We start from the raw sequence: 27551 nt of genomic DNA, 5'->3' as shown, positions 1-27551 counted from the left end.
AAAGAAATCAAATTAGTTGAACTTTCAAAAATGTCAAGTCACCAGATAAAGTGCATTAAAGCACGTATTTAAATGTTGATGTCTATTAATAAATGTATATCTTAAAAAGTTAAAATTGTCTGAAAATTTGTCTAAATGAAATACTTCTTCATGTTGGTCATTTATAGGTTTTGCTAAGTAGAAAACCAATTACACTTTTGTTTTTGAAAAATAATTTTTATGTGAAGAATCTTTATAAATCTTATGAAGCTACGAACTGTGTTCTTGAATCAGCATATTATTAGTATATTCTTCTAGCAAAGGTAATGTAGAAAAATGGGCATGAATATGTACCTTTGGTTTTGCAGTTATTTAGTTATTGCCCTCTTACGTGTGATGGCCCACTCCTTCCAAGCTAGCATATTTACACTCAGCTTTTTTTGCTCTGGTCTTCCTGTAATGTTTTGCTCCCATATTTAGTTTCATTCGTTCAAAGCAAAGTGCAAGTTTGACTTGGAGTATGCAGTGGAAATATTCATGAAAACTTTTCACATAAATCCCTTTTATTTATTTAAGTTTTAATAAATTAAGTGATATTTCAAATCACCAAGGATGGTTCAGTATTTAAAGGAATTCTACTTCACTACCTTCTGTCAAGAGAAGGACTGTCTTGTAATGAACATAATCACCTCCATGTCTCTAGACTCTTTTATTCCGGCTATTCTTAAAATAAAATCTGACATCCTCCTTTTAGGATAAGAAATTACTTTATGTGGATGTTAATTTTTTGAAATAGATGGACACCACAAAGACGTAGCATGATATGGCTTGTGCTGACCTTAGATACAATAGGGAGACATTTAAGCCATTGTGTCCGGTAAAAATCTTGGTATCCTTTCACTATGGAGAATCATGTTTTTTAGCTGGTAATAGGTAGATAAAAGTAGGTGTTTTTCTGACTGAAGTCAGAATCTAGTCTGAAGATAATTTCTGTTTTTAAAATCTTATTTAAAATTTTTTAAACAGCATTTTAAGAAACAAAAGAGGCTAATTCCTGAAAGGACTGTTTGGAAGTACTTCGTGCAGCTGTGCAGTGCACTGGAGCACATGCATTCTCGACGAGTCATGCACCGGGGTGAGTTCAGTCATGAGTAACTTTTAGTGTTGGTGTCAACGATGCACAGTATCAGGCTTTCCCAGGTAATTTATTTCCAAGTTTTGATTTTACTAGAATGATAAGCCTTTCAGTGAAGACTACTTGGTTTTTTTTTTAAATAAGAAATAGTTATTTTTCTGTTTGACTTTTTTTTTTTTTTTTTTTTTTTTACTGATTATGTTGGTAAAAGAAAAAAAATTAGATGCAGGAAAGCAGTTGAACATGCATAAGGAAGAGGTTTTTTTTGTTTGTTTTTTTAATGAACTATACATTACAGCTATTTAGATTTTTAATGTTCAGCATTCACTGTTAATATATTTATAGTTATCAGTCAAATGGTTGGGTGGAATGTATGAAGGTTACATCACTAAGGCATTAATCCCTTGATTTGGGGGTTTGAACAATTTCAGTACAATTTACTTAAGCAATTAAAATTTCTGAGGTCATCTAAGTAAATAATTACCTGTGTCAGAGTTATGATTTTATATTTTGTGTAAACATGTCAATAAATTGCTCTTTAGTGGGATATTCTATTTGAAATTGATACAAGAAGGGCACAGATTTATTTTGTGCTTTGAATGTCACAGAAGTTTATTTGAAAATGGAAAACAAAATACATTTTAAATGAAAATGAATAGTGATCATCCTGCATTGATGATTATCTGTCTGTCATGGGACTGAGACTCAGAAATATTAGGCTATATGAAAATTACTCAAAATAATTGGTTAAAAATTCAAACTGACTTTCATTTTTGAGATATATTTAAAATTCAACAATGAGAAGTGTTTTTTAATCCCTTGAATATACCTAAACTGACATCATCTTTCACCTGATCCCTTCATTTATTCACAGATATAAAACCAGCTAATGTGTTCATTACAGCCACTGGGGTCGTCAAACTTGGAGATCTTGGGCTTGGTCGGTTTTTTAGCTCCAAAACCACAGCTGCACATTCTTTAGGTAAGAGACACAGTATAATTTCATTCGGTTATCTACCCCCCTTCCCCCCACCCCGCCCATATGGTTAAAAATGTAAGGGATGTACAGATTACATGCTAGCTTTTATAGTCTAAATAAAACTATTTTAAAAATCATCAGGTCCTGAGCTGAAACCTGTCAGGTATAATGTGTCCATTCATGTGACAGTTGGATACTTCCGTTAGTTTGACCCTCAGGCAGGCATTTAGTAAAAGAAAATGCCAATGAACAAATCTAGTTTTAACCATTGCCATGGATCCTTCCTTTTCTTTTACATTAATAATATTAATATGAAGAATAAACCATATCTTGAAAAAGGACCTCACCTGACCATTTAAAAATACTACAGTTGTTTGTAAATGTTTATTTATTAAAGTAACATACATGGTTGTGATTGCTGTAGAGGGGGGACCTAGAGATGATCTGTGGCTAAGGAGGAAGATATTCCAAGTTATAAAGTAGAAGATGCTTGTAATTTATTCATTCTAGAGCTGATAATATACGAGTGTCCTTTGTACCTAAAATAGAACTGAATGTAGCTATTACAACATTATATTAATGGAAAGAAGGTTGTCCAGTTTAGAAACAATAATTACTAGGAAGAAATAATTTTTAAATTGAATAACTTAAAGGGAGTGATAGAGCTTCTCCTGAGACTCTTCAAATCATATTGTCCCCTTGTAATACGACTTTATCAAAATGGTAACAGCCAAAATAAAACAAGGATTAAGATAAAAATAAGTTGGCTTTAATTTAATGATGCCCCATCTTTGGTGAAAGATGAAATCATTGAAAACAATTGATTTTTTTGGATAAAATTATTGTTTTTAAATGAGAAATAAAACAATTTTAAATGGCTTGATGAGGAATAAGTGAGTTACACTAAATAATGATGTTGTGAAACGAGCATCTGAATTAGTTGACTGGACATTTTTAAATGGCTTTGACATAAAGGTCCTGTGTGGCCTTGAACCTGTCATTTAATTCTTCTGTATATAGGATAGTGTGTGGCACATAAGTAGGCACCTGATCAGTATTTGCTGAATGACAAGATATTGGGTCCTAGATTAAGAAGTGGTGGGAAGATAATACTTTACCCTTTACACAGAGTTTCAGTTTTGTCCAGTACTTTAAGAAAATAAAATTTCAACTGATGCCGAGTAACAATGTTTTAGTTTTCTCTTTCACTTTACATTTATTCTTGCAGAACATTACAATTTTTTCAGGATAGGAAAATTTGATATGAAGTTCCATAAGAAATGCATAAATTTGCAGAGCACTTTAATAAAGTTTTATTTGGAAGTTCCAACTCTGACAATGCAAATAGTAGAGGATTTCTGTGAAGAAAACTTTAGATTGTTCCAAGCCAGTGCCACTGATCGTTAGGGAAGATAACGTGTTCACTGTTACTCATCTGAACGGAATATCCTAACAGCACTCTGTTGTTAATCTACTTAGAAACGCTAGGTTACAGTTACACATGCACACACATACATGCACACAGGCACAACTGCACGTATCCATGCTCCTGCACACATATATGTATTGTGTAATTGCTGCTTTGCAGGCTGTCGCTCTGAGCATGCCGTAGTTGCCTGACCCTAAGTATCCAGCATACTGTGTGAAAACCAAATCTTAACAGTTTAGGAAATGGGCTTCTTTAGCTTGCCTGTCACTGCCTCTTACAAAAGTCCTCAGTGGGGTTTACAAACGTGTATGCATGTCTTAGATTTAGGTGATGTGTTATTATATGATATAGAGGGTAAAAATTTAATAGATTTAATAATTCATTAAGAATTTCTAACATCAGTTTTTATCTAAATCAATTCACTTAGGATCATGTAGTTTGTGTGTCTGTGTGTGTGTGTATGGACACACACACATATAAATGGGGATGCCCATAATTATAAAATATTCTGAGACACACCTGAAGTACAGACAGTGAGGAAGTAGCAATAAGACTGGTTTGTTTGATGAATGAATCAATAGAAAAATAATTTGTTTCACAAGTATTTTTGTTTTCCATGTTATTTGGAGAAAAATATTCTTAACATAAGAAAACGTGCTTTATTCCTGCCTATCTTCTCTGTGAAGTAAAGATTTTGATGGTTTGAAACTGAAGTTCACTAAGCAAAGTACGTTGAACATCAAGAATTAAAGTTTGAACTCTAGCCTACCATGGTATTTGGACCCAATAAAAATCCTATGTAGGAGGATCAGGAAAACTCTTTGCTAACAAAGAATATGTATAAAATAACAAGGACAGAAATTGTGACATAGATTTGTTTGTTGACAAGTTGACCCTAATTTTTGCTTTTAAAGAATTATTGCCCTCCTGTGTTACTGACATATATTTTTATTTTTAAGAGCAAATTTAAAAGATTGCTTTTAAAATAAACAATAAGGATATATAGTGCAGCATAGGGAAATTTAGCCATTATTTTGTAATAACTTTAAATGGAGTATAATCTGTAAAAATATTGAAACACTGTATTGTACACTAGAAATTTATAATATATAAATTATAATATAATAAAAAATAAAAGATTGCTTTTATTTTTCCAAAAAGTACTTGGAAATGTGGCCACCTATACAAATTTATTTTGCTCACAGAAAATATGATAAACTGTATGTTTTACAGTATGTTGATTTTTTTTCTGACTTTGCTGAGGATTAAATCTGTAGGGCATGATTTATTTATTCACAGTGCAGGTTTAAATATTAGTGAAACTACAAATGAATGAGACCTGTATATCGTTCATAAAGGAAAATCCGAATAAGATTACTTTGAATGAAGTCTGTTCTGATGCCAAATTTTGTTTAATTTTGTAAAGGAGATTTTTTTCAGGAATTTAATTCAAAAAGGCAAAAATACCTAGGATTTTAGAAATATCTTGTTGTAGTAACAGATTTATACTTTGTTTATTTCACAATACATTTTTTTCAAAAATCAAAGATTTTTCACTTATTTTTATTCAATCATTAGTAAGGAACACACTTCCAAATTTTTTGTATTTAACAATCCTTAAGAGATTGTCAAGTCCTTGAATTTTTCAGTTGTCTCTTCAGTTTCTCTCTTTTTTTTTTTTTTTGCAGTATGCAGGCCTCTCACTGTTGTGGCCTCTCCCGTTGCGGAGCACAGGCTCCGAACACGCAGGCTCAGCGGCCATGGCTCACGGGCCCAGCCGCTCCGTGGCATGTGGGATCTTCCCAGACCGGGGCACGAACCCGTGTCCCCTGCATCGGCAGGCGGACTCTCAACCACTGCGCCACCAGGGAAGCCCTCTATCTCTTATTTGTATCATTTAATTACATGGTAACATATCGACATGCAATAAAATCTCTGGTTCTCTCACATTTTCTGTAGGAAATGAAGTTGCGTAGGTGGCCATGTTTCCAGTCAGTTTTCACAACCAGTTTTTTAACTAAGGAGTATGTCAACATAGAATAATAATAATTCCTTATATTCAGGGTTAAAATTACAGATACTAAATCTGATGTTGCTGGATGTTCAGACCATGTTCAGTTCTTCAAAACTGGAAAAAAAAAAATCTCAGAGGCCTTTAGTGTTTCTTCTGCTTCCACCACACACAGTGTCTCCCAGTCTCTCCACTTTCTGTCCTGTCCTCCTTAATCCACAACAACTTCATGTTTGGACTAGGAAAGTATCCTCCCTTGTTTGTAATATTCCTTCCCCAAAGACATTATCTGATCATGTTACTTCCTCCAAATCTTTGACCGTTCCCTGTGGCCTAAAGAATATCGCGAGAAGTCCTTGGCTTCATGTTTGGGGTCCTCTAGGTCGGTGTCCGCTGGCCCACTCCTGTCTTTGGCTACCCACCTACCTCATGATGTCCGCCGTGCTTTTCCTCTTGCCTTGTTCTGAACGTGAGACAGAACAGAGGACACCTGGATTTACCTGCCCATTCTTCTGTAGGACCCTGAACAAGCCCTTCATTCACTTTTCCCAGGTTCAGTTTCCTGGTTTCTAAAAATGGAAATGTGGGTAATAACCATCCTATGTCAAGCAACCCCTAACCTAATGATAAAATGAACACAAACATGTTTTCTGAACACTGCAAGTTGCTGTATGAACGTGAAGTTGCTTATGTAACATGACAGTGGTGTGGGGAGAAGAGGAGAGGGAAGTCACGTGAAATTTATTTATTCTGTTGAAATACCTGAACTGATTCATTCAAAGACACAGGTGCTAAATCAACTAAAATTGATTTCCCAACTCATTAATGGGTGATAACCTGCAACTGGGAAAACACTAGTCTGTGTTTACAGTATTTTCATGCTGTTCCATTTACTTAAAGACAGATTCCCATTTTTCTGCCTTCTCCTTGTAGACCTTCTGCTGTCCTGCTCTCTGGCCAGTTTGGTTGGTCAGACGTAGTGCAGTCATTTACAGAGTTGCCTGTGCTCCTGGAGGTGGGGAGTAATGTGCCTGATTGTCCCGTACAGTTTGCAGCCGTTCAGCTCCCTGAGGTCCGCGCAGGAGGACGTGAGCCATGGATGCAAACTGTTCCCCTTCTAGAGCCCAAGAGACTGAGGCATAGGAGGCGAACGGGCCTTGCACCTGGAAACCAGTGAGGCGAGCTTCCCCAGTCTGCAGTCCCTCCCCCACCCGGCACTGTATGTTTTTGCTGTATCCGGACCTTGTGGCATTTTCCCTGACTCTGCCACTGTTTTCTGACTTGTTGTTACTTCCCTCCATCGGGGTTACCTTATCCCGCTGTGCACATAGCTGAGGGGCCTGCAGGTGAAAGTGCAATTTGCCCCCATCCTGCACTTGACTGTTCTGCATGCCCAAGACTCAGAAGTAAACGGGACGGAAGTCTTTCTTACAACCATTCTGTCTACCAGCAACTGGGGCTGATGTTTCTAAGGAAGCGGCTCTTCCAGACTGAAAACTAAAACTTCAAAACCTGTGAAGTAGGAACATGGCAGTCAAGGTGTAATTTTTCTCATGTCACCTTGGATTATTTAAAAATAATCCAAATATATGATTGTTAGTCAAACCATATCAAACTGCCCTAATTTCCTGTGATAATGACCCAGAGGAATCGTCCACGGCTACTAAATATCAAAAGCAAACGTAGCAGTGAATATGCGCACAGCATTTATTATTTGCAGGCACTTTTAAAGCACATTTTCTCCTCTGTGCCTTCATGTTGTGTGGGGCTAGGGTGGGGATTACCGAGCTCTCTGTGTTTAATACTGAACCTGACCCCCACACACACCATCCCTACGGTTCCTGATCCTTTATCCTATTTTCATTTTTCTGTTTTTCCGGTAGGACTTTGTATCTTCGAATATGCTGTGTTACTCACTTATTACGCTTAGTGCTTTCTGTCTTTCTGCCTCAGCCATGTGGAAGCTTCATGAGGACCCGGTTCTTCATGTTTTTGGTTCTCTGATGTATCTCAGATGTGTAGGAGAGGGCATTGCACATAGTAGATGCTCAGTGCATACTGATCAAATGAATTAGAGACAGGCTACACATTAAAGGATGGATTTAACTAAATATATCAGTAAGTATAGGTTAGATTATGCCGCAGGAAGAAACAATAACAGCATTTAGTTGCTTAGCACTGAAGCGTATTATTTCTCTGGTCACCCGGAGTCAGCTGTGGGCCCCCGTGTGGGTCCCGGTGGCCGCCCTCCCTCCAGGTGGTCACTTGGCATTTCAGGGGGCTTCAGCCTTGTGTGATCTTCGTGAGACGAAGAGATCCTGGAGAATCACTTACTGGCTCTTAGTTAAGTCTTTCTACTTGAGTGTAACACATTAATTCCCATTCGTATTTTATTGGCTACAACAAGTCTCATGGCCACATCCATCTTAAAGGAGTGGATGAATAATTCTCGCAGGTGTTCAGGAAGAGGAGAACCGAAAACAGTGAAGGTGAACGCTGTCCCCCTTCATTGTCCATGAGATGAAGGAAACATACCTCGTTCATTTGTTTATGTGGTTTGCACTCCTTCTCTCCTTGTTTATTTTTGTGACATACTTGTAGCTATTGCACCTGAAGGGTAATTAGCTCTCTTGATGGGATTGTGTGCCCCGGGGTGGCGGGGGGGGGGGAGGAGGAAGAGGGAGCCATGGATAGCCTTAGGGAGTGTCCATCATTCTGAATTAGGAGATTCTGAGCAGAGAGATTATTTTTAAATCCAGAATGATTCATGAGGTGTGCTAGAGTATTGGTCCTTGGTGAGTTTTCTCTTGATCAATCTGTAATTTTCCCTCCTGGATGTACTTGTGATAGGGACCTTATTTTGGCCAATTTAAAACATTTATAATAATAATTATTACTCACCAAACTTCAAACACCAGCTGTGGACTGAGTGCTGTGTAGCACATGAACTGCTTTCTCTTCTGCATCTCTAATTCAAATCTTTAAAGTGGCTGTGATTACCTGGTTTAGGGTCCTTATCAGTTAGTGAACAACCAGAGCTCTTTTAAATGATAAAAGATCACCATTTTATTATTTTATTCTTCTTATGGTAAATGTATTGGCTTCTACCCCCCTCCAAAAAAAAACCCTCAAAGAATGTACCTCATCCCATCCCCAGACTGTCCAGTGAACTCGTAGAGGTCGAGGATGCTTTAGACCACAAGCATTTCCTGTGGGGTTCTTGGCCTGTGGCTGGCTCGGCACATGGAATTGGCCCACGTGACGCGTGAATGAATCGTCAGTGCATTTGTATTTCTTTCCTATTGGTGCCGTAACAAATTCCCACAAATGCAGTGGCTTAAAACAACAGATTTATTATTTTTGCAGTTCTGTAGGTCAGAATTCCAACATGGCTCTCACCCGGCTAACATCAGGGTGCCTGCAGAATTGCATTTTTTTCTGGAGCTTCGAGGGGTGACTTATCCGGGTTGTTGGCAGAATCCAGGTCTTCGGTGTTGCCAGACCCAGGCCCCTTTTTCCTTCCTGTGTCCTCCCGAGGCTGCCTCACCTTCTGCAGCTGCCCTCATTGGCTTCTCCCTCCTTCCTCCATCTTCAAGTCCCGCAGTGGCAGGTGGAGACCCTCTCACACTTGGAATCTCCCCTGCCCCTGCCCTTGCAAATGTCACGGACAGGCCAGGGTAGTCTCCCTAGCTTCAGGTCCCTTTGCCGTGTGATGTGACGTTCGCGGCGTAACACCAGGTGCCAAAGTGCTGCCCGCCTCCCCGGATTAGTCGGCCTAACGGCTGGAGAGTCTTTGGTGTCCTCCTCTAAAGCCCGGTAAGGTGACGTGGTTTAAAAGTCAGAGGTTTTAATGGAAGTTCACAGTACTGAAATTAAGCACTTTCTTTTTTAGACAGATGTCTTAACGTTAAAATTTCCCATTTTTAATTATAGACTTTCATCAGTGATATGTGTTTACTTTTCAAGGGAGAAAATACCACACTTGCATTCATGTAAGTTTTGCAGGCAAGTCCTTTTCTATCTTTACTATTAGTTTATTAACAGTTCTTTTTTTTTTTTTAATTATTTACAAAAGCTTGTTTAATCCTCAAGGGTCGTCTCTCCTTTGTGCCAGTCTTGCTTTTGAGTGCCTTGCCTCCTCATGGACAGAAATAGAAAGCAATTTTAACAAAACTTAATTAGAAAAATTAAACTGCCATAAGATATAACCACATTATGTACACCAAAGGTATATGTAAGTAATTAAGGGTAGTTATCTGCTATTCAAGCAAATCTATTTGCATCAAAGTTGCATTTATTATTTACAATGAAGTGTTTCCTGATGGCTTGCTCTAGTGAAAAGGAGAAAAAAAAAAAACAAAAAACGGCTTAATCATGTTCTAATATGGCATTTTACTTGCTTTCTTAATGTCTCCCGGAAGAGCAAAGATAGTTTCCTTTTTGCATGTACGTGTGTGATTTAGTTATTATATATGCTTGTTGTACCTCCTGAGGATGGAATAGATTTTTACAAAGAGCTGGCTAGGGGGCTCTGATACTGGTCCTTGTGCTGGACAAATACTTGAAACCTCTTGGGGGGAAATTGTGTTGTGGTTGTCGTTGTTGTTTGCGTTACAAGGTTGCTTGAACTCCTCTTTCCCTTTCAAAATGAGACAATGGTTCTCTGATTTTGTAATGTTGCCAGCTGAGTAAACGCATGGCCGTCCTTCCACCAGCATCAGAATTTTCACACTGGGGTCTCTTGAGTGTACAATTCATGCTCCCCACACTATTTCCAAGTGTGATATATCCTCTGATTACAACTCGGAAAATTAGTGTTCTTGAACCAGGCATTAAAGCAGTTTCATTTTTGGTGCCAAGTGCCACCTGTGGTCACGTGCTTGTCCTTCCCACACCTTCCCTAGCACCTCTCTGTGGGTCTTTCCTTGGTGTGTACCCCATCATAGTTCAGCGTGGTTTGGAGCCTTAAAGGCAGCATATGCCTGGTCAGTATTAAAGACTACTTTCACTGATTTATTTTTAACTTGCAGTCCTTTCTTGACTTAAATAATCAGGCTGGGAAGAAGCTGTTATCTAATTGTAAACTGTGCATGTTTAACCTCTCAGCTACCATAAAAAGTATCTATTTGAAGCAGAGTAGCTGCAGAGAAGCACTGAACCCTGACCCTCCTCACTCCTGGCCTTTGGTGTGTACATGCTGAGACTTGTAGAAGAGTTCTCTGCTGATTAATTTGGAAAGATACAGACTTTTTTTTCCCCGTCTTATTTCACAGTCGTCAATTTTAATGAAATAACTGTTTAAATGCAAGGGACAGAATGACCTGGCTTGAATTCTACATCCACACCTTACTAGCTTTGTGATCTTTGGCAAATTACCTGACTTCCTTTTGCGTCCTCTCTACAACAAGAATAATAGTAGTAACATCTCATTAAACTACCTCTTGGGGACTCCCCTGATGGCGCAGTGGTTAAGAATACACCTGCCAATGCAGGGGACACGGGTTCGAGCCCTGGTCCGGGAAGATCCCACATGCCGCGGAGCAGCTAAGCCCGTGCGCCGCAACTACCGAGCCTGCACTCTAGAGCCCGCGAGCCACAACTACTGAGCCCTCGTGCCACAACTACTGAAGCCCGTGTGCCTAGAGCCTGTGCTCCGCAACAAGAGAAGCCACCGCAATGAGAAGCCCGTGCACCGCTGCGAAGAGTAGCCCCCGCACACCGCAACTAGAGAAAGCCCGTGCGCAGCAACGGAGACCCAATGCGGCCAAAAATAAAATAAATAAAGTAAAATAATTCATAAACTACCTCATAATAGCCCCCATTTCACTAGCCAGTGAGCCCCATGAAGACAAGGATTCAGCCTGTTTACTTCTGTCTCCCCAGCACCTAGAACAGTGTGGACCCTGATAAACAGTGTTAAAAAGCTCAGCAAGGTAACACATGTGATCCATTTAACACAGTGCCTGGAGCAGAGAAACAGTAACTAGAAAACTTTCTGGGTTTTTAAATGTTATCAGTTACACTTGAAAGATGAAAAATTTATTTAACAAATGTCTTTTGTAGAAGAAATATTGATCTACCACTCAGCCATTCTGTACTGACCTCAGATAATACTCGTTACAATTAAGTAAATTTGGCCTCCATGGAGTCTGCCAACACAATTTCTGGGCTGGCTTAAGAGTATGAAGGAAAAAATGAAAATTAATTCCTATTCCCTGCAGTTGTGTGTGTTCGTGTGTGTGTGTGTGTGTGTTTTAATCGAATTGAGGTTTAAGATGAATTGTGTCCTTTCAGTTCTCCCAACAAGGAATGTTCAAAGCTTTCTTTTCTGCAGTTTGTTCTGAGAGAAAGAAGCAACATTTCTAAACTGAATTTGCTTGTTTCTACCCTCTGACGTAAAACATTTCAGTCAACTGTCCTAGGTAATAGTTTAAAACAGGAATATATTACTCTTTTCCACTTCACTTTCTGTATGGGTGTTTGCAGGGTTTTTATGAGTGCTGGAGAGTTTGAGAGCAAAGGGATCTCAGAAATGATCTCATCTTCTTCATCACTGCACCTTACAGATGAGGAAAGTAATAAAAAGAGAAGTTAAGTGGTCCTAGTTAGTTGGTGGCAAAGGTAACATGTGAAACAGATTTCCTGACCTTTGACTGATTTTTCCTTTCCTCCCTTACTTAAAACAAGACAAAAAAATAGCAACCCAAATCTAACCACATAAAAAGATGCTTCAGTGGTTCTATTATTTTTTCTCATTCAAGTCTTTGCAGAAATTGCTAAATGTTTATAAACTATTGAAAAAATTCTGTATGTAACTTACTCTGATGAATTGAAAGTTATTAGTTTATTCTATAATAGCATGTTAACAGAAGTTTTTGGCTTTCTTAAACATATTGTAGAACTTGCGAAAATCAGTCTTCATTTTGTTAAGGATACATTTTAGGATGTATTTATTGTTAACAGAGTACTTCCCATGTAAAACTTTTCTCATATAGCTAGAATAAGTCAATTAATGTAATGGATTTTTAAAAAATATTTGAATGACTGTCTTATTATAAAGAAGGGTCAGATAGCATTTTCAGTTGTTAACAATTTTCCTCTAGTATCAGACTTTCTGTGTTTTATAATGTCATCATCCGTTTCTTACTCACTTTTACTCCTGTCAGGAGGTTAAAATGACATAAGTATCTGCGGCAGTGAAATATATTCCCGTTTTACCTCCAGCCACGCATTCTGGAAAGACTAGTGGAATCATGCGTCCTGCCGTCTGAGGCTCCTCAACGCACAGTAATTTGCGTGGTCGTTTTAGTGTCTAATCATGTCACTCTGCACCGCCCCCTTGTCTTGTACAGTTGTTAAGAAGTCACCACATTCTTGAGGCAACAGCACTAATACACACAGCTGTCATGAATTTTAGAAAAAAAGGTTTTTTAGGAAATAATCATGTATTCATTAAGTTTGAAATGTGGAGAACGTCTCACTGCATTTAAACGCATTTCGCATTTTCCTGGGCACTTAAACTTTGCGGCTCTGTGCCCAGTAGAGACGGGCGAGGATGGACCCTTCATGGGCAGGGGCCCAGCCTGTACTCAGTGTCGGCGTCCAGGACGGAGGCGCCCTGCGGGGGCAGGTCGGGGAGGCGTTGCCGGGGGGGGCGGCAAAACCTGCCTCTCGCACCCAGGCTCAGCGCTTAGTGATGAGTCTGTCCCATCAGTAATCATAGTGCAGGAGTCAGACTTTCTCCTTTCCCACTTAATGACGCCTTTGGACATGATGTGTCGGTCAGAGAGGTGAGTAGCATACTCAGATTTCCATTTTATTATATACGCAAGATACACATAATTGAAATACCCAAACGTGTATTTAGTATAAAGACGCTGGTTGCTGGTAACATGAAGGAGAACCCTCGTCTGGGTTTAAAGCCGCAGCGTTAACTCTGTGTGTAACTGTTGGTAATGACCTCCAGCAGCTCCCTAAGAGGCTCTTCTGTACCTTGCAGCTTTTCAGGTTTTAGGTTTAGTTTAGTGGGATTCCTAACCATCCCGCTTCTCTGCCTCCTTGGCTCTCAGGCCGGCCGTGCGTTGGGTCTGTGTGGCAGTTAAGGTGTGATGCTGGGGCTAATCTCTGTAAAATGCAAGCATTTGTTCTTCTTTTTCCCTCTCATCAATCTTTCACACTCACATCAAACCCCTAATGTATCAGCAGGTTTCCCAGAGCTACTGGTTAAAATTACCTTTGCTTTTGGTAAACTCTGAACCTTCAAGCCTCACTGTTTTCAGTCGCCCCCTGTGGATTCCGTGAAGCCTCTCTCTGCACATCCCTCACTGCCAGTCACTGGCTTCACGTCCGGGAACCTGTACAGAGCCATTTATTATTCCAGCTGTACCCCTCCCCCCTTGAATGGAGAGCGTTCAGTATGCCCACAGTTGGTGTTGCTTGTGAAAACTACAAGTGGAAGGGGCTACAGGGCCCAAAGCTGCAGAGCTTGTGTTTATCTGACTCAATAATAATGCAAATTCTTTAAACCTAGCCATTTCTAAAAGTTTCTTGGCTTTTCTCACCCTGAGAGAATTTGGCAAACTTACTTGTTTGTCTTTAGAGGAAATGCTGCAATTAAATCATTTCTTTCTTAAAGTTTGCCTCAAATATCATGTCCGAATACTTCATACTTTAAATTTCTTTTATCCTCCGGTTTGCATACTCCTTTTTTCACTTCTTCACTTCAGTAAGTACCTCCCTTTCATCCATTCTGACTAGGACCATCCATTACTAGGAAAAATGGATTCCAGTATAGATAGGATTTCTTGTGAATAGCTGGTTCATGATGTTTTCAGCTTTTAGCCCAGCATAGTTTCCACACAACCGTTAGGTTATAACTTCATTCTTTTGGAAGAAGAGGATGATGCCTTTGAGGATGATGCTTTGACTGTTGATGTGCCTCTTCTTGTTGCCTCTGACGAAACACCGCTGTTCAGCATTCTGAGTTACACTCTCATTAGATTTACTAACTCCTAGGGAGTACTTAAAAATTAGTAGAAGAAGGGAATGTGCTTTTCTCTCTGAGCAGCAGCATAGTTTTGGTAGCTGTTGCCTCAAGCAAGTAAAATTTCTAAATATTGTTCTCAAACTTTGATTTTCTATTTGTCAAAAAGCCTTAGGCAGATGGTGAAATAATAGTCATCTAAGTTTGAGACTTAAGATATTCACTTCCAAAGTCACTTCAATGTTTTTTACCCTTCAAAATATAATGTATATGTCTTACTTATTTTAAGATATTTAATACATTTTAAATTAAATATATTAGCATTCCTTATATTATGTTCACATTTTCTAAAATGGTCATAAAAAAACAAAAAATGTACTCACACATCAAAACAAGCAAACCCCCAAATTATCCAGAGCATCTTGTCTCTACAAAGTTCTCAGTAGCAATAGTCTCGGACATTTTTTCAGAGATGTCAGTGACCTTTCACATATGTTATTATATAACCCTTTGATGTACAAAAGTCTGTTTTATTCTTTCTAAAGTGGGAGTAAGGTACTGAAGGTTAATGATTATATCATTTGTAATTTTAAGAGTCACAACAATGTTCTAAGGGATGTTTCTGTAAAAGTTAATAAGTATGATTTATTTATACGTACTCTACTCAGTTGTTATGTATTGCTGTTTATTTTAAAATTATTATATCATCATGTTTAATTATTTGGGATATACAAGCCATGTTTAAAAAAATCAAGAAATGAAATCAATGTGAGTCACTTAGTCGATTTTCGTGTTAGAACTCCTTTCTTTTTCTTTAGTTATGCTCCCTAGATTCTCCCTGAATTGATCAAAAGGAAATAAAGTGTAACCCACCACACCCTTTTTAAAGTGGGATAGTTGTAAACATGCTGTTCAAGGATCAGGGAGGAAAGAGGAAGTTTAAAAGTTTTGAGTATTCCCCAGAGCAATCTTCTGATCCTAATGAATTATTTTGATGGCACTTTAAATCTGGAATTTTGGATGTAATTTCTTAGCACAGTGGCATCTTCATTCTTTTCCTTCTCTTGTTTTATTTGGTTTCTTTCTGCAGTGGGTACACCTTATTACATGTCTCCAGAGAGAATACATGAAAATGGGTACAACTTCAAATCTGACATCTGGTCCCTTGGCTGTCTACTGTATGAGGTAGGTAATGGTGATAAATTCCATATATTGAATTGGTTTTACTTACTGGAATATATTTCCCCATCCTAATAGTATATAGTTATTTTTTTCTGGGTGATGTTTAAGAATTAGCTTTTTAATTATGAGGAAGTTAATTCATTGACTTAGTAACTGTTTGTATAATGAAATTTAGTAACTATACATTTCTACACATTTACTTCCTCTAATATAATTTTAAATTGTTTCCTTTTGATGGGAGTTTTATTTCTTAAATGTTTTTTATGTTAATATAATGTTGCTATATAATCTTACTTATAAAAATATACATTTGAAGATCTATTAAAAAAAAACTGTTGCCCATGCGTAACAGGATGGATATAATAGAATGGATGTAAAATATGAAAGCATAGTAAATAGCTTTGTCACATTTTTTTTCACTTTTATGTAGATTAATTCAGCTTTAAGGATAGTTTGTAGACAGATAATTCTTCTAGGTTATCACTTAGTTTCCGTGAGTAACGGTTTATATTGGTAAAGCTCAGTGAAATACTCTCTCTCACCTGTTCTACTGGTGATAATTTATCAAAGGAAGATGGAATCATGTAGATAGATCCTCTAGCAAGTATTGCAGTGTGACAGTCTGAGTGAAGAGAAGAAAGCATGCTATGAGCACATTTTATATTCATGTTATATAGTAATGGTATCAGAGAACACTCATGCTAGGGACTTCTGTAATTTACTTCTTTAATTGAATGGTAATTTTCCTAGGAATGTAGGCTTTCAGTCAAAGCTGTTAACTAAAACTTAACCTACATCTCGGTAACTCTTTTAATAAAATAAAATGAAGGAAAATAATACATTGAATCATTTTCATATTTTAAGGTATACAAAGGAAATCTGAACTGGATAGGTAGAAACCAGTGTATTTCTTACTCTTTATTTTATGTCTCTTGTCTTCCTGACTTAAATGAAATATATGATGAGATCATCTATTTTAATTGTTCCACCTTTACTTGGAAGTAGAGCAGCAGAAGGTTTTTTAAAATGTGTATCATAATCTTTAATTATTATTTTACAGATTGCAGGTTCAAATTTCCTTAATTTAAGGAACCTGCGATTTTGTTCTTCCTACTAAATAAACTAATGACCACTTAAAGAGATTTAAAAAATGTTCTTAAAGAACATCCTTAGGATAATTTTTATTAAGAAAAGTTATGAATTAGTGATAGAACAAAATACATGTTTGTATGTATTCACATGAGATTAAAAGAGATTTATGCTTACTATATTATATTATGTTAATAGGTTGGAACAGTGTTGTACTGATTTGATTATATTAAGTTATTGTAAAGTTTAAAAGGCACTTTGTACATTTTAAAATATTTTATACCTGTTTAGGTGACCTTAGATTCCTTCAGGCCGTAGTCTAATAATATTATCAAAGCAACATTTTCCCTTTATACACCTAAAGTAAACAGCAAATTGGTTTCCACTAAAGAAATTAAATTTAGCAATGAAAAAGTTCAGTTGAGGTAATAAGCATTTTTTGGGAAGTTTGCTAATTATTGTAGGACCAGCAGACTCCCATGTCAAAACTGAAATAATTCTTCACATTCTGGATTTGCCTTTGAGGCAGTGTCCCATTTTTATGTATACTTGAACACCAAAATAAAAATTATTTCTTTGGACACTCCTCCATGCATGTGTGTTATGTGTTGTGGATGGTTCTGAGTTACAGTATTTAACGTGGTAACATTAGTTTTGGACACTCCTCCATTCATGTGTGTTATGTGTGTGGATGGTTCTGAGTTACAGTATTTAACATGGTAACATTAGTTTTCAGCTTAGCACATTTCCTCAGTTGCTCTGTGCAGGTGATTGGGAAGAACTAGAATTTTTCTAAGGATTTAATTTACCTTGATGCTGTATATCTTTCTGGTTCTGTATTAATAGAATGTCAATAAAAATGCCCAGTAGTTTAGCTTTAAAAAATTGGCCATAGCGTCACATCGATATTTTATATTGTATCCCACTAAGAATTTACCATTCACAACGAAGGAGTGGGAAGCCTTTTTTGAAAACGTATTTTAAACTCAGAAAATTAGACTTTCAGATATTCCTGAAACCTCAAAAAAAAAAAAAAAAAACTAGCAGTACAGTTTTAATTGATATGCAACAAAGTAGACTTTACTAATTAAAATCAAGATGCTGTGCTTTTGCTACACGGACCTTTACATGGAAAAGTAGGTTTTACACATTTCCTTTATTGTTCAGTGCAGCAATTGCATCCTTCCAGGGTTGTAGGTTGGTGGCTTACAGTTCAAAAAAAAAAGAGAGCTGCCACCAGCCCCAAAGACAGACAGTGGGCTTTCGTCCCTCCAACACCCCCAGAATACTAATCAGGGAAGTCGGACCCTGGAGGTCAGGGAGCAAGTCAATCATTCTAGCGATCGTCTCAGTGTGGAGGATCAAATTAGCCTGAAAAATTCAGCTGCTGGGAGGAGAGGGCGAGCAGCTGTCAGGGGCAGCATCGAGATGCACTAATGAACCAGATGAATAGTGCAAAAGCTTGAAAATAAAAACAGGACAGTTGACATTTTTCATCTGTCAAAGCAGGAGATGCATGAAAATATACTATTCCTGTTTAACTCCTTAGGGGACATTCAGATTTTCTTTTTTTTAACACTGCAGTATTGAGACAAAAGTACTGTAATGAACTCCTGGCACAGGATAATGAATATACGGACGTTTACTTAGGGTTTTTGCAAACACGGAGAGACAGTAGTTTATACACACAGTCTGTTTTTCAAGGGGGGCATTTTAAAGATTGTGTTTTATCATAAAGTGTCCTCGCATTTCAACAAAACATGTTATTATTGTAGCCCCTCTTCTAGAAATTTCCTCTCAAATGGAGTGGAAATTTATATGTTTAGGGACATGCACCTAGTTTGGGGGTTTCTTCTCTTCGTGGGGAACACCTGTTCCTAAGGCGGTTTTGCAGGAGATATAGGAAAGGGCTGCCGGGCAGCTCTGAGCTCTGCTTCCCCCCCGCAGCCCCGCGGTCCAGGCCGGGAAGGAGTTAAGCTCTGCCTGCAGAGGCCCAGACAGATGAGAGCCATTCGCAGCTCATGTGTCCCCGCCGACGCCCACCCCACCGAGGAGCACTGCTCGGCCCAGCGTGTTGCACGCACGCCCGGCCTGTCTGGGGAATGTACACATTGTCCTTCCAAAATCAAACTTATTAGCACATGTAGAAAAGGGTGACTGACTTGGGGGCAGCGTCGTACTCCGTGTTGTAGTCTCGCGCCCGCAGTTCAAAGATTCAGGAGGCGAACATTTTCAATTGAATTTTTAGTTTCTAACCCTGCTAACCACAGTCCTTGCTCACACCTGAAATCAGGTCAAGTTAGAACCTGGTCTTAAAGTTAAATTCAATAATGTCTTTTTAAAAGGCATTCATTCTTAGAGTCGTTTTTTTTTCCTACATAAAAATCTCATTTGGATGCCTTGAAGTAGCGGCTAGACTCCTAGGGCTTTTGAGCACATTTCGTGTTTTCGAGACATCATCAAAAAAGAAAAGCAGTTTCTAATTCATTGTGAACTAGTTGAGGATCAGTTATAACATTCAGACCGAGGAGACATTTTTTATCTCAAAATAACCTTTTCCTACAGAAACTGTCGTGTGAAATAAAATGCTATGTGTTCTGTTCCCCAAGCATTGCTAGATTATAATTCAGTTTTAACTTCAGTTTCATTTTTGTTGTATTGTGACCATTACATGGTTGATATATACCAGTGATGTCTGTCTAGTCATGAGATATACTAGTTGTTCCTATAGCATTGTATTTACAAAGTGTCTTAAGTTATTTTCTTATTCTTCTAATACTGTTTTATACTGCGTATGTGTGCGTGTGTATATGTTTAAATAATTATATGCTAACCGTTTCTCCCTTTTGGGGAAGTTTAAATGTTGAAAATAATAACCAAAAATTGAAGTAAGACTTTTTAGGACTTACTCAGTAATTCTCTGAAAAGGATATTCATGAAACACAAAATGCCTACAGAACTTTATTTAAAGTATTTGTAATTACCCCCCCACCCCCCGCAGTGTAATATACTTGATGAAATCTCCCTTAAAGTTACCATGTAACTATATCAGTTTCATTGGGAGCATTTTACAGATGGCTGCGTTACAGAGTCCTTTCTATGGCGACAAAATGAACTTGTACTCGCTGTGTAAGAAGATAGAGCAGTGTGACTACCCACCTCTTCCTTCAGATCACTATTCAGAGGAGGTAAGTCATTTTTCAGTCATGCGTTCATGTTGTTCATTTTGCTGATGTTTGCATTTTATTATAGAATCTTCTTTTATCCATTGATACAAATGACAAGTACAGGTGGCAGAAAGAGCACCTTCATTCCGTTTTCCTTCTCTCGGAGGCTTGGCTGTTAGAGAGGTGGCCACAGTTAGTTCATCACGTGGAAAGGAACACAGCACAGCACGTGGTGTGACACCGGCCACTTCCTACGTGGGATGGGAGCAGTGGCTGACTGCAGCCTCCTGAACACTGAGGAGGGCAGAATTAATGCCGAAGCCAGGCTCTGGGCGACCAGCATGTCCAGTGGCCCCTCTTAACAGGGTCCCTCCTCATGCCTATGGTCTCAGAGCAGCACACAGTTGTAACTTTCTCTTCTGGCACCACTTCCTTCCCTCCCTCCAGCCCATGTTTTCCCAGAGTGGAAGCAAACATCTCTCAGCTGCATGCCTCTCAGTCTTATTCTTTCAGCTTTACCCTCCTTCCTTTTGCTTTTACAAGATCTGTCCCATCACGACCTCACTGCTGCAGTCAGATTCCTGTAGGAAATGTTTGTGCTTATCACTGTAGATGTGGTAAAAAGTACACTGGGTAGAATTGAAAATCTTAGAGGACTTTACCTTGTTAAGATCTGAGCTGGATCCTTGCTTGCTTTGGGAACCCACTGAAATGAGTTGTTTGGGCTCCACCCAACATCCAGTTTTTCATTGAACAAAACATCTCCCATTTTTGCCTAATGCATCATGATTTTATCTATATTTAAGGAGGAGATATGCAGAATAGCAGTGTCTCAGGCTAACTAAGTGTGTTCACATAACTGTTTTTGGAAAGCTCACTGGGGACCCACCCAGAGAAACCACTGTTTTAGGACATCTCACCTGCTCATGAGCAGCAGATGTTTTGCCCAAGGAAAATGGAAAGGGGCAAAGGAAAAATATGAACCAATTATAATGTTCACCTTTTAGGTGGTCTCAGCACTCTTTCTATGTGAAATGAATGCAGTCGGTTCCAATTTTATATAAGGAAGAGTGAGTCCATGTAACTTGAATAATAAATATCTCTGAAGAATTTTTACCATATGTAAGGCATTTGTGGTCCTAGGATGTTGAAAGTACCTTTTTTTTTTTCTAATAGTTTTGATATTGATAATCAATGACGCTTGGTTTTTTTGTTTCACAGCATTGGTATTCAGGTAATTAGAACAAACTCTTACAAGGCAGTGGTGGTAATTTAGAAGTATTATCTTTATTTGATGTTAATGCTATTATGTTAGCCATTTTTAATTACTATTTTGGGTATAGAATATAAATACGGCACTTCACAAAGCCAACTTCAGAACTCTCGGCCTGGAAATACAGTAGGGTGTGAATAGTCATGCAAAATGATAGCGAGAGTGTCAGGGGCCGTCCTTTGTTGTGTCATTCATGCTGTCTTCTTTTTTCCACGAAGCGCATGAATATTTCACGTATCTGCATCCTCATCCCCTATTCTTCTTGACTAATTTTCAGACTGTCTGAATTTGCATTTCACATGGTAGCTGATTAGGAGATGCCGAGTGCAGCAGTGAAGCCTCAGCAGGCGGTTGCCATGGTGACCTTCAGCAGGATTTTAATGATGATACCACTAGTGGTTCGTTGAAGTCGGCCTGCCTGCAGGGCTACTTCACTGCAGCTAAGTGTGAAGTTGGATTTGCGGATTCTCAGCCAAGGGGCAAATATCAAAGTCTGGCCCAGATAGAAGAAGGTCTTATGGTTGGGAAAGGAAAACAGATTACACTTTTTTACTTCACTCTATATAGTTACCAGTTTTGAAGAGAGATATAAAGCAAAACATGTTATATGATGTACTTTCCAAAAAAGATAGTACAGTCTCTCCGATTGGTAAAATTTGCTGTTGCACGATGATAAAACTGAAAGCTGTAATGCGTAGGTAAACAGGGAAACTAATTCTTACTGAAGAAATGAGATCCAAAAAATACAGACTAATGATCTTACTTTAATCTGTTCAGTTATGTAGAAAAGTTCTCAGAATAAGAGCTTTGAAATGCAGATGTGCTAATAAATATTTTCTCTCCTTAAGTAGGAACTCAATTTGTTTGGAAAATAATTATACAGAATTTATGGTAGCAAAAAACCTGAACAGACTTCATGCTGCCATACTTCAACGGTATCTTAATATTCCTTTATATAGTAGGCTTTATAGATCTTTTAAAAGTCTAAATTGCCATTTAGCTTTTTTAGTAGGGCAAAATTTAGGAAACAATGAAAAGTGAAGTATAAAGTTTTTCAACAGTGAACTTTCAGTTAAAAGACCAGTCCACTAGGTGTCAATTTTATAGCTCAAATGCTAACAGACTCTATATCTGTTGGAAAACTAAACATTTTAAGCAAATTAATTCCCCACCAAATATCTATTTGAAAGCTTACTAAGTTGATTTAGCTACTGCTAAATTTTTAAGGCTCCTGCCCAAGGAGGACACACAGGGAGCATTTCATGAGAATAAAAGGCATGCCTGCCAACCAGCCTCACTTGATCAGAATCCTGGGGAGCTCTACAGGGTTTATTTCCAGATACAGTCGTTCCATTTAGAACAGCTCAGAGTTTAAGAGCTTAGGGTTTTTAAATTTCTTATAATCTAAGACATAGATACACTTAAGCATTAAAAACCAAAGCTGGGAAATAGTATCCTTTGGAAGAATAAACCTGTATGTCAGATATTTCCTTTTGAATTAAGTTGTTGTTATTATGTACCGTTTAGGATTCCAGACTGAATTATCTCAGCTGTACATGAATGATATTAGGAACGTATATATATTTGTAGCTGACTAAAGTATCTCATGACTTTTAGTGTTCAGTATTCTTTCCTTTTCTAGTAGTGATCTCATTCATGTAGCAATAGGGAATTGCTGTACTTAACAATAAAAATATTGGGTCAAAAAAAAAAAAGGTAGATATTTTCCCTGAGATACCTCTTAGTTTTAATTAAACTTGGTATTGTTGGTGATTAAGAAATTAACATCAGTGAAGCAGACATTTATTGAACATTTACTAAGTCCAAGGAGTTGTAATTCCCACGGCCCCTCGTAGTCTGGTCTGGGCTGAGCTCTCCTGGCGTTCTGATCACAGTGTACTCGCTTCTTTCCTGAACTCTGCCCATGCAGGTTGTACTAGAAGGCCCATGAATTTCCTTCTTTCTGTGGGTGTTGCTTCCTTGTGTTGAAGCGCTCCTTGCCCTGTGCTTTATCAGGCAAACTCATTGTCTTTAGAACAAACCATGGCCGTCATCTTCTGCATAAAATTATCCTGCTCCCCTTTCTCCACCCCTCAAACCCTCCTCCCTTGGCAGCCACACTGCATTATAATTGTTTTTTTTCATTGAGGTAGAGTTGATTTACAGTATTATGTAAGTTTCCGGTGTACAACATAGTGATCCACAATTTTTAGAGGTTATACTCCATGTATAAGTATTATAAAATATTGGCTATATTCCCTGTGCTGTACAATATATCCTTGTAGCTTATTTATTTTATGCATAGTAGTTGGTGCTTCTTAATCCCCTTTTGTCCCTCCCCCTTCCCCACTGGTAACCACTCGTTCTCTGTATCTGTGAGTTTGTTTCTTTTTTGTTATAGCCACGTTTGTTTTCGTTTTTAGATTCCACCTATAAGTTATGATGTACAGTATTTGTCTTTCTCTGTCTGACTTACTTCACTTAGCATAATACCCTCCAAGTCCACCCATCTTGTTGCAAATGGCAAAATTTCTTTCTTTGTTCTGGCTGAGTCGTATGCCATTGTGTATATGTACCACGTCTTCTTTGCACATGTGGCTCCCCACTCCAGACTGTCTGGCTCCTGTAACTGCTTTTTATCTGTGTGTCTCTAGGGCCTGGCACACTAAAAAAGTTTCAGTGATGATTGATTGATCAATCAATTGAGCGAATGAGGGAGTGAGATTAAAGGAATAAATGAAAAGAATGAATGAACCAGTTAATGTCAATTGAATGAGTGAATGTTCTTACAGAACTCTCTATGCAGTGAGGAAGAAAATTACTCAAAAGACAGGTCAGAGGTATGATGTTTCCTTTTACTGATGTTACCTGCTACATGATTCTTTTCATTCTGACAAGCAAGCAACATCATATCTGCAATGTCCAATGTCCATTACTAGGAAATAAGGCAAATAGATTTTTTTCCCTTCAGTTTCTCTATTTAATTTCTTTGGGAGACACTGGAGTAATCATCAGAATTGTGCGTTTTCACGATTGTTCAGTAATTTACCTCAGGAGAATCTAAATTTTAAAAATAGTGAATAGTTTATTGAAAATCATTTATATAGAAAGTGTAAAGTGTGGTTCTCTACTGAGTTAGTTTCTTTTTAACCGATATTTGAAAATCTGAGCACTAACACAATGCGAAATATAGATTTGTGTCTTTAATATTTTTTTAAATTAAAAAATCCTAGCATAAATAGAGAATACACAGGAAAGGCTGAAGAGAATTTTGCCTCAGCAGATTGGAAGGAAGTTCTGAAAAGTTGAGTAAAGAGTTTGTAGATGAAAGTGGAAAATGGAAATGAGTAGAGCGAAGAAGAGTGTTCTCAGTCTGAGAAAACAGAGTAGGGAGAAATTAAATTGAAGATTTGAAAACCATACTTTAAGTAAAAAGGAAACTTAAGTGCCTGTAAAACATTGGTGAGATGGTTAAAGCTTTTTAATAAAGTGGACAGTGTTATGATAGCAGTGCTTGTGAATCTGACCTATTATGGCAAATGCTTATCTGTTTAGTAGTAATTTTAAATTCATTATAAATGACAGACTATTTTAGGACACAGTACTTGTGGTTACCTTGTAATTTTGTATATATATATTTTTTTTTTTAATTTTTTTTTTTTTTTTGCCGTATGCAGGCCTCTCACTGTTGTGGCCTCTCCCATTGCGGAGCACAGGCTCCGGACGTGCAGGCTCAGCGGCCATGGCTCACGGGCCAAGCCACTCCGCGGCCTGTGGGATCTTCCCGGACCGGGGCACGAACCTGTGTCCCCTGCATTGGCAGGTGGACTCTCAACCACTGCGCCACCAGGGAAGTCCATTGTAATTATATTTTTGAAAACTTGATAATTTAGTAGGTCTTACTACTTTTTTTATAGGTGAAGAAACCAAAATATAATATTGGAATCAAAATTATTAATCAGTTTTCACATTATTTAATGCCTGTCTTGTACATTAAATTTCTGTGTGTTTTGTGGCTTTATACCTCCAGCCCACAGATAGAAAAATATCAGTTACTATTAAAACTCAGTTAATGGAACTACTTCTGGAATATGCAATTATCCTATAAAGTATCAGCCTAAGAGGTCACATCCAAAGAACTAATGGAGAATGGATGAAATCTCATAAACATTCACCTCCAAAATGATAATCTTTAACGTGATTAAATAACAATTTTCTTTTTTACTTTATTACTTCCATTATGATATCTTCCTTTCTTAGACAATGCCACAATTCCCCCTCCTCCTTTTTTACTTTTTTTAAGTTAGAGAAATGGAAGGCAGGAGGGAGGGTTTTTCCCAGGAATAGGTCAGTGGTGCACACTGGCAAAGTCTTCCCTACCACTTCACTCCGACGCATAAGAACTTCCAGCATCACTTTCATTATTCTTTTTCTTTTTAATTGAAGTGTAGTTGATTTACAACATTGTGTTTCAGGTGTACAGCAAAGTGATTCAGTTATATACATATATATTTTTCACATTATTTTCCATTATAGGTTGTTACAAGATATTGAATATAGTTCCCTGTGCTATACAGTGGGTCCTTTGTATTATAATACTTTGTATCTGTTCATCACAAACTCCTAGTTTATCCCTCCTTCCCCTCCCTTTTGGTGACCGTACGTTTGTTTTCTGTCTGTGATTCCGTTTCTGTTTCGTATATAGATTCATTTGTATTATTTTTTAGATTCCACATAGAAGTGATGTATAATATTTGTCTTTCTCTGTGTGACTTACTTCACTTAGTATGATAATCTCCAGGTCCATCCATGTTAGTGCAAATGGGATTATTTCATTCTTTTTCATGGCTGAGTAATATTCCATTGTATATGCATACCACTCCATCTTTATCCATTCATCTGTCAGTGGACACTTAGGATGTTTCCATGTCTTGTCTGTTGTAAATAGTGCTGCTCTGAACATTGGGGTGCATGTAGCTTTTTGAATTAGACTTTTTGTCTCCTCTTCTGGATATATGCCCAGTAGTGGGATTGCTGGATCATATGGTAGTTCTATTTTTGGTTTTTTGAGGAACCTCCATACTGTTCTCCATAGTGGCTACACCAATGTACATTCCCACCAACAGTGTAGGGGGGTTCCCTTTTCTCCACACCCTCTCCAGCATTTGTTATCTGTGGACTTTTTGATGAGGCCATATGAGGTGATACCTCATCATGGCATTTTCATTATTCTGGAGACTAGGTAAGTATTGATTTTTCCAGAGTATTTAAAATATAAGGATTAAATGCTTGATCCTTTCTATGCTTGATTATATATGAATAACAAAATAATAATGATGAATTTTTAGTTGAACTAAACTGATTTCAGATACTTATAGGTTATTGTAGAGTAACTGTATTTGCATGGCTTTAAATAAAATTGGAATACCTAAATTTTTTCAACTTCTGAAATCACCATTTTCTTTCACCCACATAAGAAGTTTCTTGTTAAAGAAGGAAGGTCTGCAGCATTATTCCCATTTTACACGTGAGCAGACAGAGACCCAGAAGTAACAGAGCAAATACTAGACTCCAGGGCACCCCTTACGACATCCACTGCTTGTGCTGCAAGAGCAAAGGAAGCAGCCTTTGGAAGGAGGAAGGAGAGTCTCAGGTCTACCCCAGGCTCGTGGGCTCCTCAGTGCTCTCTTTTCTGTCCCCACCCTCACCCACCATGTCACCTGGGCGCCCCTTCCCTGGGGCACTGTGTCCCGGGCAGAGAGGCAGGGTCACAGCTCCCTCAGGGCACTCCTCTGCCTGGCCTGGCCGCAGCTTGTGGGCCATGCCACACTGAAGGGAAAGAATAAGGAACTTTCGCAGAAGGGTAGGAATGAGTTTTACATATTAGAATGTGTAAAAACTACTACATGTATTTCAAATAAGGTATCCGAAGTGTCGATCCATGACATGCTAAACAAAAAATGTTATGATTTATTGTAATTTTATTGCTTCATTTCCCAAATGTTTACCCTTAAGGAAAGGAGAGCAAAGTACTAAGTGGAAGCCTTAAAAATTAAAACTGGCTTTTTAACCTAATACAGGTAATTTCTGTTTATATTTAAATTCAGAATATGCTTAAAGAAGTTTTTTAAGTTGAGTCAGTAACAAAAAACATGACCTTTGTTTTAGCTCATAAAAGAGCTACTTTATGTAAATAAGAAAAAAAGATGAAAGTGCCAGGTACAGATTAGTTTTGCATATTTTGAAGTTAAACTATAGTTTATAAAACCTTTTATTCATTTGACCAGTCTAAATAGTTCTATTTTATAGTTGCTACCTTCACAA

The 27551-nt window shown here is 38.0% G+C and overlaps 1 protein-coding gene across 5 annotated transcripts in view; it reads left to right on the top strand.

Annotated features, from left to right (window-relative positions):
- NEK7 (NIMA related kinase 7) overlaps positions 1-27551 on the top strand; it is a 146030-nt gene that overhangs the window by 101097 nt on the left and 17382 nt on the right. For all 5 annotated transcript variants that reach the window (XM_024732228.1, XM_024732229.1, XM_024732226.1 and 2 more), the window contains 4 exons: positions 1006-1114; positions 1989-2096; positions 15607-15701; positions 19862-19975. In XM_024732228.1, the coding sequence (XP_024587996.1) occupies positions 1006-1114; positions 1989-2096; positions 15607-15701; positions 19862-19975 (426 nt within the window). The remainder of the gene's footprint in view (positions 1-1005; positions 1115-1988; positions 2097-15606; positions 15702-19861; positions 19976-27551) is intronic.

Source organism: Neophocaena asiaeorientalis, unplaced genomic scaffold (genome assembly GCF_003031525.2).
Source record: "Neophocaena asiaeorientalis asiaeorientalis breed wild unplaced genomic scaffold, Neophocaena_asiaeorientalis_V1.1 scaffold896, whole genome shotgun sequence".
Taxonomy (NCBI): domain Eukaryota; kingdom Metazoa; phylum Chordata; class Mammalia; order Artiodactyla; family Phocoenidae; genus Neophocaena; species Neophocaena asiaeorientalis.
This window is presented reverse-complemented; position numbering and strand designations above follow the sequence as displayed.